The sequence below is a fragment of the Leptidea sinapis genome, chromosome 43 (genome assembly GCF_905404315.1).
Source record: "Leptidea sinapis chromosome 43, ilLepSina1.1, whole genome shotgun sequence".
Lineage (NCBI taxonomy): Eukaryota > Metazoa > Arthropoda > Insecta > Lepidoptera > Pieridae > Leptidea > Leptidea sinapis.
Window position 1 is genome coordinate 1,990,583 of NC_066307.1, and position 16,434 is coordinate 2,007,016.

The 16,434-nt window shown below is 33.8% G+C and overlaps 1 protein-coding gene across 2 annotated transcripts in view; it reads left to right on the forward strand.

The window, feature by feature from the left end:
- The window catches only part of LOC126977120 (protein still life, isoforms C/SIF type 2), a 222,852-nt gene that overhangs the window by 117,847 nt on the left and 88,571 nt on the right, over nucleotides 1-16,434 (forward strand). Inside the window, exon 1 of one of the 2 annotated variants that reach the window (XM_050825825.1) lies at nucleotides 8,426-9,172. The exons of the other annotated variant lie outside the window; for it this stretch is intronic. Within the exon in view, the coding sequence (XP_050681782.1) occupies nucleotides 8,450-9,172 (723 nt within the window). The 5' untranslated portion in view covers nucleotides 8,426-8,449. Of the gene's footprint in view, nucleotides 1-8,425; nucleotides 9,173-16,434 lie in introns of those variants that run through there. 2 annotated transcript variants of the gene reach the window in all.

The window sequence follows — 16,434 nt, forward strand, 5'->3', positions numbered from 1 at the left end:
ATCTTAGCAGTGAGCTATAATTAACAGTGGCTATCACAATACGAGCTATAAGCACATTGGCCGCAGTGAAACAGGGCTACCCTAAACTGTATTACAGCAACTTTACAAACCATATTATACTAGGAACTAAAATCGTATCAAACTGTCAATTTCAACTATTTGGAAGTGATCCCGTGGCCAATGGATATCTGAAATAATATATCATGATACCAGAAGCAGTGGCGTGCATTGGTTTTCTAGCAAGGTAGGCACTGTTGATCTAACTACAGGACAGCACTTGGGTTTGAAGTAAAAGTATTGAAGTTGTTTGTGCTTGGTATATAGTTTCAGGACCGATTGGTCAACCTAATACTTTGGTTTATGTCTAGGTACAAGTAGGTGCCGAATAATATCATATTTCTATTTATTATACATTTAGATATTGCACATAATGTGAAGAGGTTGACGTTACCTCGCGAGGCAAATGGTATTTACTACGAGTAGGTAAAACTTACTTTGTGGGTGTTCAATAGACTTCTATTGCATTATTTTCTTATTAAAGTAACTAAAAAAAATATGTTCAATTCGTTAAATTATGTTCTTATTAAAGTGGGCATTGCCCCTGACCAGAAGTCATGAGATTTTCCGGCCTTTAAAAGTGAAGGGCCACTATTTCATATCGATTTTGGAATATAACAAGCAGCAGTTGATTCCACAAAATGTCCTTTGCTTTTTATGAATTAATTTCCGTAATCATGGGGTAGCCTTATCTAACTTTAAAAAGAATAATATAAGAATGTTTTTGTGAAACGGCTTATGATTTTTCAAAGTTTTTCTATTTCTCTATTCAAAAATACTAGACAGTATACTAGGAGTCACCGAGAACAAATTTAAGAAATTATATATATATGCTTCATTGACGACTAACTATTATATATTAATATTTATTTATATTATTAATCATTTACAGAAATAATCTTAAAAGCTAACATAGTCCCGCAAAACTGTTTGGACAGTTTCTTGGACAAGTCTCTTGTAATATATTAATATAAGCACTAATGTAATGTAATGTAGAACATAGATTTTATACAAGTGTAATTAACAAATATTGATAAAAATATAATACAAAATGTAATTTTAATTTTAAGGCAGTGTTGACAGTAAATATTTCTTAAGTTTAATTTTAAATTTTCTTTTACTGGTTTCTAGTCGGATGTCCTCAAGCAAGCTGTTTAATAGATAAGGTAGGCGTTATAGTACAGTAGATTATGTAAAAGGATAATGATCCATGGTTCTTGTCTTGTCTTCTTGGTTCTGCGCACGCCAACTAAAATTGTATTATAGTAATAAGCAGGCTATCCAATTTTGTTATTACATGATTTAAAAGATAGATTGGTAGTTTCTTATCAGTTCTGCTCCCCATGTGAAAAGCCCCTTTACGAACTGATGTGACTTCATAGCGTTAACCAAGTGTTCTTCCAATATGTTATGTTATTATCACTCTCTATCGTAAATAAATTAAATAATTCTATAAATAATAAGACATTTCTATTCTATTCTAAAATATAAATTTAAAAATAATAGCCATCCAAAAAACAAAAGCACAGATCATTGAAGCACCACTTAGCACAATTAATTTAAACGTCATAATATTTTAAGAATATTTAACTGTTAATAATAATAACACTTACAGAGCAGCTACACTTTACATATTTTCAACATTTACCATATTTTTATGTTAAAACGCAGGCGGTAAAGAAATTTTCGCGTGAAAAAGCACACTTGGGAATTCTCGACGGTTACCCCTTTAATTAAATTACAACGTAAGCTTCTAACACTTACATGTTATTAAGTACCGGCCGCCCTACGACATACGTTGTTGTGTTCATTATAAAAAAAAGCAATTCTATGGTCTTATGAAACCACGATACAACTGAAACATTTTTCACAAAATGACATAAATATCAGCATAATAATAATCTAAACACGAAAAATCCAATTTATAGGTATTATGCTTTACTATTATTCATAAAATAAAAATATAGTGTAATTAAAAAAAAAATCTTTGAAATTGAAAAACTAAAATCTTAAATATTTAGAGGGGTACGAACCCACAACCGTCTCGGAAGCTAGAGCTAAAATCTGGCGGTACACACCACTTGGCTGACCAGCGAATTCTGTATTCAATACAGAATTTGAAATAAATGAATTAACCCCTACTCAGCGGCGGACTGTTATGCGACATACGATAGGTGGACGAAAAAATTTGAGGCGATGTAATAAGAGTTTAACTTTAAAAGCTGTTTTATTACCTGCATTTATTTGTCAATAGCCATCCTGAAAATGTAAGCTAATTTCTTATAAGTTAGCCATTAATTTGGATTGTTCATTAAAGATTAGGCACTATTTGAACTGTGGTGTCTGAATTATAAATTCACAAGTGTAGACCGCCGTTCGTTGTATCGCCATATAAATTTAGTACCCCGCGCCCGCTCATTGTATGAATTGTTATATTATGTAATGAAATGTGGTGGACTTGATTATTTGTATAGCGAATATATAGGTATTTCTAAGTATAAAAATTACATGTTTCGGTTAAGTAATCCCCAACAAACATACACTATACAAGGTCATACAAAAAAATTTAAATAAGTTCCACCAAACTGCATTCAATGTAGTAATTTTATATGCATAAATTATGTATTTATATATCTTAAATACAGAACCTAAAAAAAGTATTTTTAACTAATTTGAGAATAAATACAAATTTGCAGACAATAAGAGATGAGACGACCCATGAAACGTAATAAGCTTTTAACCTCAAGGGCATTAGCTAAATGGACTGATTCTTTTTAGATCAATTGAGAATAAATCCGAAAGGATAGAACGGAAATAATTGTGTATCGCTTAGACAAATGAATAAAATAGAGCAAAAGCTACATTTAGCGTGTTTTTGTTCGTTTAAAACCTAATAATCTGAACATTTCGCCGTTGTCCCTTAGTCTACGACCCTTGTCATTAATTACTCGCTTTTTCCCGGGCTATAATACTTTTCGACAAATCATGATTGAAATAACTTTCATTGTCAATTCTTTCATTGTAACAACAGTTTTATAATTAAGATATTATTTATGTATAAAAACTTCATCCTAGTACTTTTATTAATTATCTCTGTTACGATTACGTCATTCGGTAATACTTCAGGTGATGCAGAAATTAGGTTATTTTATGTGTGAATTATTGTCCTTTTATAAGTGAAATATTAATTAATTGAATGCGTAAATTAGTGATGAGCTTCTACTATTTCAGGTAGACATTGATTTTATAGGCTGCGAGGGAGATGTAGAGTCGAATTTCAAGCTAACTCTGTGAGATTTATAGCTCTTTAATGTGGTGGTAGATAGTCACAGAATTACTGTTTCACAGACGATTTGCTTATACTTTTCCGAGCATTTGGAAGAATTGTTGTGACCTGTCGAAACAGTACGTGATTTGCAACACTGCGAAGTCGTATACATTATAGACATTAATTTAAGCATTGAATTAATTCATTGAGAACGTAAATTTGCCGTGATGTAGAACCTAGTCGGGCAATACAGGCCATAGAGGCGCCGTGGCGCCGCCCGCCCCCAAACGCGCGTGCTCCGAAGCCGCCCGAGGATTTACGATCGTTTCTAGCGAGTCGTAACGAAGTTTGACGACGTCGGCCGCTCTAGGTGGCGCGAGTCGGCAGCCGCGTGCCTCTCAGTCGCAGTGATCGCCGCCGGGGCGTAGAGCCGAGTGCGCGTCGCTCTCCTCGATTATGTAACTCAATAAACTTATTTATTTATCAACTTAAAAAATTACTCACGAACGTGACAAACTTTGTTACTTCCATGTTGTTGCTACGGTGTATCAAATTGTTCTGTGCTAGTGATGTGTACCTCCACCTTTCCTCTTAGTTATAGTCCACATCCGAACAGGTCTACGGTATCGTCAGAACCTTGTTGATTTAATTCTGTTGTCACATTTGATGTTATAGGCTCTCTTATTGAGAATATATTTCAGATTTTAGTCACCAATACGATTGCTTTTTTAATGAGTCAACTTAACACGAATTTATTTTTCAAATCACAGCTGCAGTAAGTAATGTTTAAGTGCAATAGTTGCTTTTTACGTGAGCACGTTTCAAGAACAACTAACACACATTCAATAGAAATTTGGCGCAATGCAGAATGTTATTCTGAAGCATTTAATTTGTCCACTTCAATATTTTATTAATGTCCTTCTTATAGATATAATAAAGACCCATATAGCATTGGTTTTAAACCCTGCCTACTGAGCTAGAGGTCCCGGGTTCCAATCTCGGTAAGGGCAATCATTTATAAGGTGAATGTGGATGTTTGTTTCCGAGTCATGGATGTTTATATGTATTTATATTAAATATATCGCAAGCTAATAAATTAATAGCAAGATAATTTGTGTAAAATGTGTCAATATTATAATATTATTATTATATTAATAAAAACTAAAAAAACTTACATTCAATGTTTTCTATAAATTCCTAATAAATTTTAATTCATCACGGCACAACAAAATTTTGACCAATGTATGCATTAAATAAATAGTGATCAAATCCTAGGTGGAAAAAAGGCCGTTGGACAAAAATGTCAAACAAAATTATCAGATTTGTTGAGTTGTTATAAAAACAAAGATAAAAAGACAAACTCGTGCAACACCTTAATCTCAGTTATAATCCCCGTATCTCCGAGCTCAGTTGCCAAGCCAGCCAGAAATATTCTAAAATTATTATTTTCGTGCTGGTAATTATTTGCATAAAGGCTGCGATAGCAATTTGGCTTTTCCATTTGCATTATTGCTCATCTATTGTTTGGTGTGGTTTGTTAAAGAGCTATATTTTGTGTTCCATTAGTTAATCACATCAATCGCAATTAGGCAGTGTTATGTTTTCCAGATTAAATATAGAGTTCGAAGTACATTCAGGTAAATTTTTAAAGATTCTTATATCTGCGAAACTTATTATAGATTCAAAACAAAATAAGATTAAAAACCACACAAGTGAGAAGAACGGGCACAAGAAATTCAGCAGACTTGTTTTTTTCATATAGATATCGTGACAATGTAATATTGTATAGTAAATTTTATTAAAGCCTAAGGGCGGTCGCTGTATTCAGAATCTGTGGTATCAGAAAGTTATTTATACTCAAACCAACAATAAATTTCCTAATCCGACTTAACCGAGTAGTAGGCATAATAAGTTTATGTTGTATTTATTTACACACAGGCACTATAAATACACTTCAATTCGTTTGGTCCCCAATTTAATAAAACTTTTTGTAGTAATATTTTTACCTACATATTTATAATAAATTCTCCAGAAGATTTCCTCCATTTCAAGACGACGATTAGTAACATATAAATACAATTATTTACATCATTGTACAATGTAACTATACATTGTTTTCACAGACATTTTTGGAATATACTTAATTCCAAATAACATGAAACGCAACGTTATTTAGGATGAGATGAAGCAAGAGGGGTATGCATACCCTTAGATCCCTTTACCGCCTAGAATTGAGGGGCTTTCCTTTGGGTCAACCCTAACTACAATGTTAGGAACTAATTGTAATATGTAGGCTTATTCGGTTTTACGCTGTCTGACGAACATCTCAAAACATCAACGTAATGTGTTGCATCAGTCTAATTGAATCCATATAACTGTTGGTACTGAGATTCTCTTCTTGTACAATCAACGCTCATCCAGAGCTTCATTAGCATTAACATTCACTCGCCAGAATTCAATACCTGGAGTGTTAAACTGAATTAGTCGCAATCGACTTAGCTGTGCCTACATATACGAATATTGTCATATAGCGGAGAGAGCTCGACGCTGTGATAGTCCAAATGTGATGTCGCATCGTGCCCCAGTTCTCGAGGGACTCGCTCGTAACGCCCGATGGCTGTTACTGTAATTAAAACGGAAGAACTATATCAAATTTTATTTTGTAATCCACTAAAACAGGCTTTCAGTTTGATTGACAAACGGTTCTAAGGCTTACGACAAAACGGCTTGTAAATAATTTATAATCGCCTGATTATAACGCATATATATAAAAAGCTGTATAAAAATTTGTAAATTATAAGACTAGAATTGAATACTGTATAATAATTACTAAATATCAATTTATTTAATGTTTAAAAAGATATCGATCTAATTTAATATATTATATTGTACACAAATAAAATTTGAAAAACAAAATTTTATGAACCCACAACCTCCGGCGTTCCGTGCCGATGTTCTAACTAACTGAGCTAACCGTTCGAGTACCGCTTCGTTATAAAATTCTGTTTGCTTTGTTCAACTCTCAGGTTGTCGCTTCGAATCCCGCATCGTTCATAAAATTTTGTTTTTCAAATTTTATTTGTGTATTAATCCTGGAAGTGAGGTTCATTTTAAAAACATAACATATTGTATATATTTCTAGAATTTTACTTTAGCATTATAATAAATATATAGGAAGATAAAATTGTATACGATACAGCACAGAATGAGTCTTATTTTCATTTCCAAAAATAACACATTAAAATATTGATTGCCCTCGCAAATAAAGTAATTAAACTGTTAAATAACATAGTTCTATCTTTGATTAACACGAGTGTTATATATTTGAATTTAATTAATGAAATTAATTTTTTTAAAAAAATACTGTTTTATAGGAATGCGCCAATAATATTTCAAAACATCAAGAATTATTTCTTAAAAAATGCTCCCTGTTGCTATGATGAAGTTGTTTCACAGCAGAACTGTCAATCCGTGCGTCACTAATTTCTCTCACAGAAAATATGTCCATACAAAACAAATATTGAAAATAAAAATAATTATAGGTCTCAAATCGAAATAAAAATTATCCTATCTCTCTCAAGTTGGATCAAATTGCACTCGATGAAGTAATCCCCATTAAAATCCGTTCATTAGTTTAGGAGTCCATCGCGGACAAACAACGTGTCACGTAATTTATATATATTAAGATAAAACACTTTTTTAAAGGATTAAAACGCGTGTATTTGTAACTTTGTTTTTACATTAGATTTTTGAGTAAAAGTCTACATTTTTATTATTATTTTATTCAACCCGACGTTTCCACTTTTCCAGATGCTGATGTATGTACTGAGCCAAAACATTTGTTCTTTGAATTTTTATGGGTTGGTCTGTTTGTTTATGCTCCACTATCTCGAAAATGGTTGTATTTGAATATTGTTTTCATATGAGAGTTGTGGCAAGCTGCCTGATAGGTACGTATTCCAATGTCACAATCAAAAATTTACGTTAATTTGAATAATACGCTGAAATATACGGTAATCGGTTCACTATACACTCATTATACATATTATTTGAACTGTTTTATCCTCTACTATCGAGTAAAATTGGCCTGTTAGGGAAAGGGATAAAACTGTACTAAAATAGGTTAGATATGTCGATGGCGTTATTATGAATGTTTTATGTTCAAAGGCATGAAACTAGCAATATATAGATGTTCGGAGTAGTGAAATTGCGCTTTTTATATCGTACGAGGTTCGACACATATATTTTTGTCAAAGCGGTATTTCAAAGAGGCAGCAAATCATTGTTTTGTGCTGTAATTAAACTCTACTACTATATAGTTTCAATTTGATTATTTCCTAGAACTTTACTCAGTTCGTTCAGCGTTCAATATTTATTATCCTGTTTCTAGGTATAAATTATAAGCTCGGATGCTTTGTTAAAGTTGCAACAACTAGAATTGGTAGTGGAAACAAATCTGTTTAAAGTTACCTATAAACAGAAATGGACAGGGCAGGTTTCAAAAGGAATAATTTGTCAATATAATTAATTGGAAATATCAGCTCTTCGCTAACGATGTTCTGACACCTTGTTAACACTGCTCGCCGCCCCGTCGTCTGTGAGGCCGCTAACAATGAAAGCTTTTTGATCGATTATTATAATATTGGACGCAATATCCTCTATGATTTGGTAATTTTATAAGACAGATCCGTTGTTAGCCTAATCGATCTCCGTTGACCGCTAGATTATCAAAGCAATCGTATTGATAACACTTAGTATTATTTTTATTTAATATTAATTACTTAACAGGGTTTTGGAATTACGTAAAAGTTAGCTTATAATGACTTAACACCGTGGAACTAATTGATTAGTTATGAGTGTCAAGATGTGGGGACTTTAATTGTGCTGCTTCGGTATAGTGAAGGAAACGTTATGGAGAATAACTAAGGAGTAGTGATGAGGTGACGTCACCGGGCCCCGCGTCCCCCGGCGCCAATGATGGTGGAGTCGGCCCGCGCGGCGCCGGGCCGGTGCGCGCGCGGGCCCGGTTCGCTGTCGGCGCCGGCCTCGCTGGCGGGCAGCGGCACCGTGATGCACCTCCGCCGACGGCGCCACAAGACTGTGCACTTCGGCGAAAATCTGCTCATGCAGGTCTGCGCCGACCGGGCCCACCTGGCCGCTCTCGGCGCCAGGGTGCCTGATATTTCCTTCTGCCACAAATCCCACACGGGAGTCGGGAAGGAAGATGCAAGGTTCTGCTGCGTGGCACATCATTGCTGCCTTGCTTCCGGTGCTCTAGTCGCTTTAGCAGCTAACGGTCGATCGAAGCCTCGCCGAGAGCGAAGTGGAGACTCGCATTCGAGCGGCGGAGAGACTGCCGACAAGGGGGACGCGAGCGCCGGCACTGTTGCCAAAGAGAGCAAGCGAAGATCTAGGCACCACCATCACCATCATCATCATCATCACCATAAAACACACGCGTGCCCTCAACACGACGCTGTCCCTCCCCCTGAAGAAGTCGAGGAAAAAATACCAGTGGCACAAAAAACCGTCTCGCCGTATTTATATATTCCTAGCAAGTTGGAGCCTAACGTGCAACAGTTGTTCAGTTTCATCGAGAGCGTGCTGAGTGCCTGGGCGGCGGAAGAAGGGCTCACGAGCACCGGAGAGTACTCCGAGCCCGATGAACGGATCGTTCGTCGACGTAAACTTAATAAATACAAGAAGCGTACAGACGTCCTCAACATTAGACGGATCGTGTACGAAGTGGCCATTCTCCAAGGTGCGAGGCTCCTGGGCAACGTGCGATACCGTCATTATCACTGGAAAGGCACTGCACAAACTTGTAATGAAGCTTTCCTGACGAAGGTGAGATAACTGGAACTTCATTTTGGTCTATTATATTCATATATTATATACTTACATTTTTAATTATAACATTGTGCGCTTGGAATAGTGTATGTCATTTGGGATGGTAAAAGATTATGCGGAGAATAGCACTATACTGTTGTGGCCTTACAAATAAACTTAGTATAAGGTTATACCTGAGAATAATAATATATAAACATGTAAGTTTATTTGTTAGGCTGTTGATGTTTACATTTTATTTTTATTACAAATATTATTAATTCAAAAATAACAAGGAATCACTTAAATGATGGTTTTTATATAGGTCAAATAGGTTCTAGTTTGAGTTTTTTTTCTTTCCTGTTTTTCTGTGTTTTTCTTTTGTCAAAACAAAATTTAAAACACAGTCATCCACTATGTTACGTGAAACACCTACAGAACTTGACATTTCGTTCAAATTGATAGATTATTGCTTGCGATGTATAATAGTGAAGTAACAAGCAGACGACATGACGTAAGCAAAAGTTTTTGCGCGAAATAGTGAAATTTCAAAATGTGAAAATCCACTAAAACTCAGGGTTCAAACCCCTTACGTGATAGGAAACCATTATAGGATTATTTTGCTGTTTGTCTAATCAAATTATTCAGTTATTTAAGCAAGTGCCCACGTGTGGTGAGTACCAATAGTGGTGTCCGATACGCCGATATTTGTCGTTATATGAGTTTCTCAAAGTGTAAAAAAAACTCAATTTTAGTGTCTACAATATATTGATAGCAAATTATTCTTCTCGTATAAAATTTTACTTTAGTTTTAATTAATTTGTCTATAGTATTATTATTTACATTACATTACATTTAAATTAAAACTCATTGTTTATGATATTTTATCAGTAAGTTACCGGTGCGGTAGGCCAAATAGCACTTGCATGTATTTTCTGCTTCCATATCCAAAGGCTAACAATATAAATAAAGAAAAAAGTTTTTTTTTATCCTTAATTATAATAAACTAACACTTTTCAATAAACTATAGATGTGATAACGTGTTATAAATCGGTGATCGCCGGCTACACGCATGAGAAAGTGGCACGTACCGCCTGAGACGACTTTGCAGACAAGCATTGCTTTTTAATGGAAAAGGTGGTGAGACGAAAGTTTACCCTAATGGTAAGTGATACGCCTTGCCCATAACAATGCAGTGCCGCTTAGAGTCCTTGATTCAACCTAGGATTCTCAGCGTCATTGCTATTGCACTAACACTTAGAGACAAAATGTTTTTATTAGTAATTTCACTAACTACGGTGCCCTCCAACCCGAATCACAATAATGCTTGCACATTTCTGCTTCACGACAGAACAACGCGCCGCTGTGCTATTTAATCATAACTCTTAATCGAGGTTAATTCATAAATATAGGTAGCGTGGCCTTATTCTGAGCTTACCGTGAGAAGTAGCAATTTCCTTTTTTAGTAATGAGGCCTTTTATACTTTCATTCCATGGCTAGAAGCAAGAAAATCTTGATTTGCATTAAGCTTCTATTCTTCAGCTACGCTTAGTTTTAATGTATAGGAGTTAAACCGAAGTTTCAGCTTTGAATATTCACGGATTAACCACCTCTATTATCTCATGTAAATTTATACCTAGATAGCAGCTTCTAGGTTGAGTAGAAAACTTCGTTAGAAAATTGTCATGTTAAGCATCTGCTATTTTATCTATGACATAAATATATAATATAAATCGTAACCTCCACTTGCATCTCTACGGTTATCAAAATAAAATATCTCCTAACTTTTTTCACGAAATATTTCTAGGAATATCATTATTATTGATATTCATAAAATACTGTCATACTATTATAAGATAACGAACTATGGTATTATTAAAATAGTTAATACTATTAATATTTTTATATTATAATTATTAAATATTTTTTGGATCTACATTAGATCCACGCTTGGCTTGATATTTTGTAAAAAGTATAGATAATTTTTTAGAATAAAAATTGGCCATATAAGAAATATATAACGTAAAGTTCATTGTATAAAGCCTTCATATTGTAATCCTATGATATTTGTATCTGTTGCATCAAGTTTTATTCGATATATTTTTCTGATCGATATTTTGAAGGATTTACTGAGTATACATTCAAGAAAAATATATAAGATTCTTTGAGAATTAGTACAACATTTTGATGTTTGAATATGTATAACGTATAAATAAAAGTATTCTTTTCTGTAGTCTTGCACCCATAGTACATACAGGCTATGCCTAAATTGTCTAATATGAAATTAGACGGATGTCAATTATTATTTTATTTTTATCAACAAAAAATATAAAACCGATAATTCAAGCTAAATAAGTCGTTGTCGTGTTACAAGATTTGAAAAATTATTAGATATTGAATAAAAGCCTTATTTTAATGTTCTTTTGTTTACTTTGTTTCAACCGATTTCAAAAAGAAAAGAACTGTCAATTAGTTTTAATGTTTTTCGTTGCGTGTATAACATACACCTGATTTTTCCTATAATAATAATTAAATGATCCTCTTTTTCATGAATATCCCCAGAGTGATCTTTTCATAAGTGTTTATGTACATATTGAGATGAACATATAATCAAATATATATTTAGAATAGTTTTTGTCTGCCTAAACTGGTTCATTATAATAACACAAATTTTCTTATTCTATTATCAGCAAGCTACAAATAGTGTTTTCGATACTGATAGAAAAGGTTTCGAACAATAATATATTTCAATTCAAATTCGATGGAATATTTTATTTGCTTGCCGTGGAATACTGAACACACGCCTACACATCTTTTTATTTAGTGAGCAAAGTCTTAATCCAAAGGTAATAGAAATTCTATTTGTTGATCCGAAACAAGCATATTCCTATGCAAAGAAACATTGATAGCTTTATATGGCTTCATCACAATATTCAATCCACACGTCGCTCGTCGTATCTCCGTTCATTGCAGTCACGAGCTTGTTGAGCATACATTTGCACAAATCAAACAAGGTTTGCTTTAACTCTGTCTTTTATGGGTCGCCCATACAAATTGCTTTGTCGTTTTCCATCTTTACAAAAAGAGGTTATTCCGTGAATTATTGGTTGTATAAGTCGAAATATACTTATTTTTAACGCACCAATTGTAAAATTATAGGTTAGGTAACTAAAAGAAGTCACGCATTTATTTTAAACTGAAAAAAAAGTCCAGTACACTTTGTATCACTATATAACGAAAACAAATTTAAAAATTATTTTCTAATTTATGTGTCCGCATGATATTTACCGGAAGACGCAGTGTTGGTAGATCCCCCACTAGACGGACCAATGATCTGGTCAAGATCACCGGAATATGTTGGATGAGGGTAGCGCAGGACCGATCGTCGTGGAAATTTTTGCGTGGGGGTGGGAGAGGAGGATCCAGCAGTGGACGTCTTCCGGCTGAATCGATGATGATGATGCTATTAAAATGTGTTCCTTAACTATGGTTTCTTTTCTTTTGTCTTATATATAATTTGTATCCCCTGGTAATCGAGGTTAGAATAAAAAGTCTAAGCTATAGTTCCCATTGTAGGTTTCACATTAAAATCTTCCTATGACGTTTGTACATAGATATTCACTTACACAAACTATTAACCTCTCTGTATCCTTTGAAGACCTTATGTCATTAAAATTTATCTCTGCAAAATTTATCAAGCTTTGCATTTGAATTGAATATCCCGTTTAAGGTAGTCAGGTCTGAACCATAACATGAAACGGTTAGGTAAATGTGAATCACTTGTTTCAACTTTCTTGTCCGAAAAATAAACAATGTTTTAAAAGTTTAGGATTTGTATAAGAACTCTGCTTTACTAATTAGCAAGTGCCGCAGTTGGAAACGGTTGCCCGCCCTCATTACTTATTCATTTCAACTCCTAAATGTTCCAGGTTAGCTCATTAGGTGTCGAGTCATTATAAAAAGATAACACAATGCGCGAACCTGAAAATGTTGAATTGTTCCAAATTAGTATTTTGGTCATATTGATTTGGGATTTAAGTAATTAATTAAGAGTTAAAAAGACCCAATTTGTAATAGGTGGATTGCTTTTATAGTTTTATAACGCGAACTTGCACTTCTTTGATATAAATGATGCGGTTGCCCCGCGATCATATTCTGAATTCGTTCGCAAACCGATTTGACTGTCAGTATTTGAACTACTATAATATTATGATTCACCCACTTATTCAAAGAAATATACTTTTTTGATTTTGCAATTATTATTATTATTTAAAATTGGTATAATTATTAATATGACTAACTTATTGATTTATTTATAAATTTAAGTCATTGTCATCTATGTTGACTCAGGTTGTGTAAATAAATAAATTATTATTATTACATAACTGTATTTTTAATAATATAATCCTTTATTCTTTCCTTTATATCTTTGGTTACATATTTGACTGTTTTATCTGGAGCTAAAGTTTGATTTAAGATGCAGATTAATGCTATATTAAAATCTTTAGTCACATTTACGAATGTTATTATTGTTTATTAGATTTTTTTGTCTTATCCATTATGCACATACCTAAATGTCAATATCGCTTTACAATGCTTAAAAAACAGTTATCAACATTTCTACTTACATCATATGATCTATCTACTGTACACACCCTTAGTCAGATCTGGCGGATCCGTAAATGGGAGCTTACTCACAGCTTAACAACAAAGCTAATCGCTTGTTCGTAAAAGACAAAAAGCATCAATTGTTTTAATATTTGTATTCTTTACCAACAGTTATTGCAACTTAATGGACATAAAAAACTGTGCAGTGACACAAAATCCTGATAGGTTTATGTGAACTAACAAGGGTAACACAGGCTAACAAGGGGTTTTAGGTAGTGATATTTTAAGGGCTGCCACTTAGATCTCTTTTTGGAGAGACTGTACTGTTCAACCCTGTCTGTCGTCATAATATGTTTATTGGAATATAAACCCAAGCCCTTTAACATTAAATACTTAATATTATACTTTAATATTCTTAAAAGAATTATGCTCATTAATTAAAAGTTTTTCCGTCTTTCTCCCTTGAATACCTTCGGTGTAAGACAGACTCCCAAGTCCTACGTTTACTTAAAAGTTACATTCGTATTTAAATAGTTCTTCGAAAATAGTATTTGTTTTATGCAAAATAACTGTTCCAAATCTTCTAATATTCTAGCAAATATCAAAATGATTTGTAGAAAATACGCAATGAGACGGTATTTGTTATACCACAGGACAGAAATAAAAATTCCTGAATGTCTCATTAAATACCCACAAAATAAGCGTTTAATCGTTTTTCGTTTAAAAATTTAACACTAGCTTTGTGACGTCATAAGATTTGTAAATCAGTATAGAGGCTTTGATTGTACGTGTCACAGGTACAGGCTGCTGCAAAGAACAGGAAATAATACACTTCTCTATGTTGTTATGTACCTATGGAATAATTCTATGAGCTAAGTTATTTATGGAAATATTCTGTAATATTAGTCGAAATAAAGTCTCATCCTAGTGTAGCGCGCCCTAAAGATGTTTAATTTAATAGATCTTTGTAGTAAAGTCTACAGATTACTAAATTATTTAGAGAATAAAAATCTTGAGCAGGTAACTATATGTAATTAACAATACAATTTGTACCAATAAATTTCACATTCTTCTATAAATGACACGTCAAAGTGATTTTTGTTAGTCGTATTGAAGCGAACGGTTTTTATTCAGTATTAAACGTTGCTGGATGTCAAGTATTTCGAGCATTGGCTGATATTTGATTCCTTTATTTATTCCAACGTACGTTCAACATTGGATTCCAGTAAAAGCGCTTTTTTAATAGTTTTTGTAGTTTTGACACGCGCTCGCACGATCTATTATATGGTATGGTTAAGTGTATGACGATATCACAGAAGACATAATATGTACATATGTCCACTGTTACGATATATTTCTGGTCAAAGTTATATATTTTACCACTTACCAACACTTCGGAAAAAAATAATAGTCTTGCTTTTTTGCTGCTCTTTTATGATTATTTACAGTTTCGGCATTTTACATTATATTTACAAATGTATGCAAAGGGATGCAACAAGCAAGGATGCGACAGTAACTGAATAATAAAAAACCTCAATAGATTTTATTTATTTTTATTTTTTATTTATTATATAAGAGGGGTTAAGCGGGCAAGAGGCTTACGTGATGGGGAGTGGTGAGGCATTCGCAATGGCTGGGGTTCATAGCTGGTAAATGATTCCACAAAGTGGCTGTGTGAGGCAAGAAATTTCTTACAAAACGTGTGGTTATGGAATGCCAGACTTCAACATTTTGACATAATGTCTGGTGGTGGGATTCAGCTGCTGGAATCAACCCGAACAATTCTAAGCACTCCCCATCATAAATGAGGAGAAAATGTAGAGAGAACTCACATCTCTACGCAACGAGAAAGAATCAAGCCGATAGGAGATGACTTGATCGTCGATGATTCGAGCCGCTCTTAGTTGTATGCCATCAAATGGAAGAAGCTGGTACTGGGGAGCGCCCGCCCAGAGATGAGAACAGTACTCAGTTAAAGGCCGGGAACGCATCTACAATATAAGTTGAAGTTTTTGATTAAACTTTGTCGGTTATATCGGTATATAATTATGCGGATAGTAAAATATTAAAAAAACACTTTAACCAACAAAACGGGTTTTAATATTGTAAGTAAACGTACATGAAGTGAAAACCGTTGATCATGGTGCAAAGCTTTTGCCTCTGTATATTTTAAATCACAATTATTTTTACACAAAAGATTTTGTAGGTGAAACTCGCAGGCGGTGCCCCACATTCTAGCTATTCGTCGGCCATCTCAATTGCATATCAAATTCTATTATACAGTATGAATATATTTCTTAAAAGAAAAGAGCTAAGAACGACGGAGCGGGTGTCGAGAGTCATTGAACCAAGTGGGTGCTCTCTGGACCGTATGCACCTCAAAGTAATTTTTCTTTTATATATTGTAATACAATTTACACGAGAAATATTTCTCTTTTCAAATTTTACAATTTATATACGGGCCGTTCCGCGGCTATGCCACATTGACGGAAAGTACCTTAAATATTGTAAATGTAACATTTTACTGAATATATTTGTTTATTAATTTTTTTTATTAGGAAAACACAAACAGAAATACAAATACATGTGTAGACAATGAGTTATAAGAATTATAATACATGTATTCTAAACCACGTGTTCCGCTGATTTTTAACAATATTACATTATCTACGCT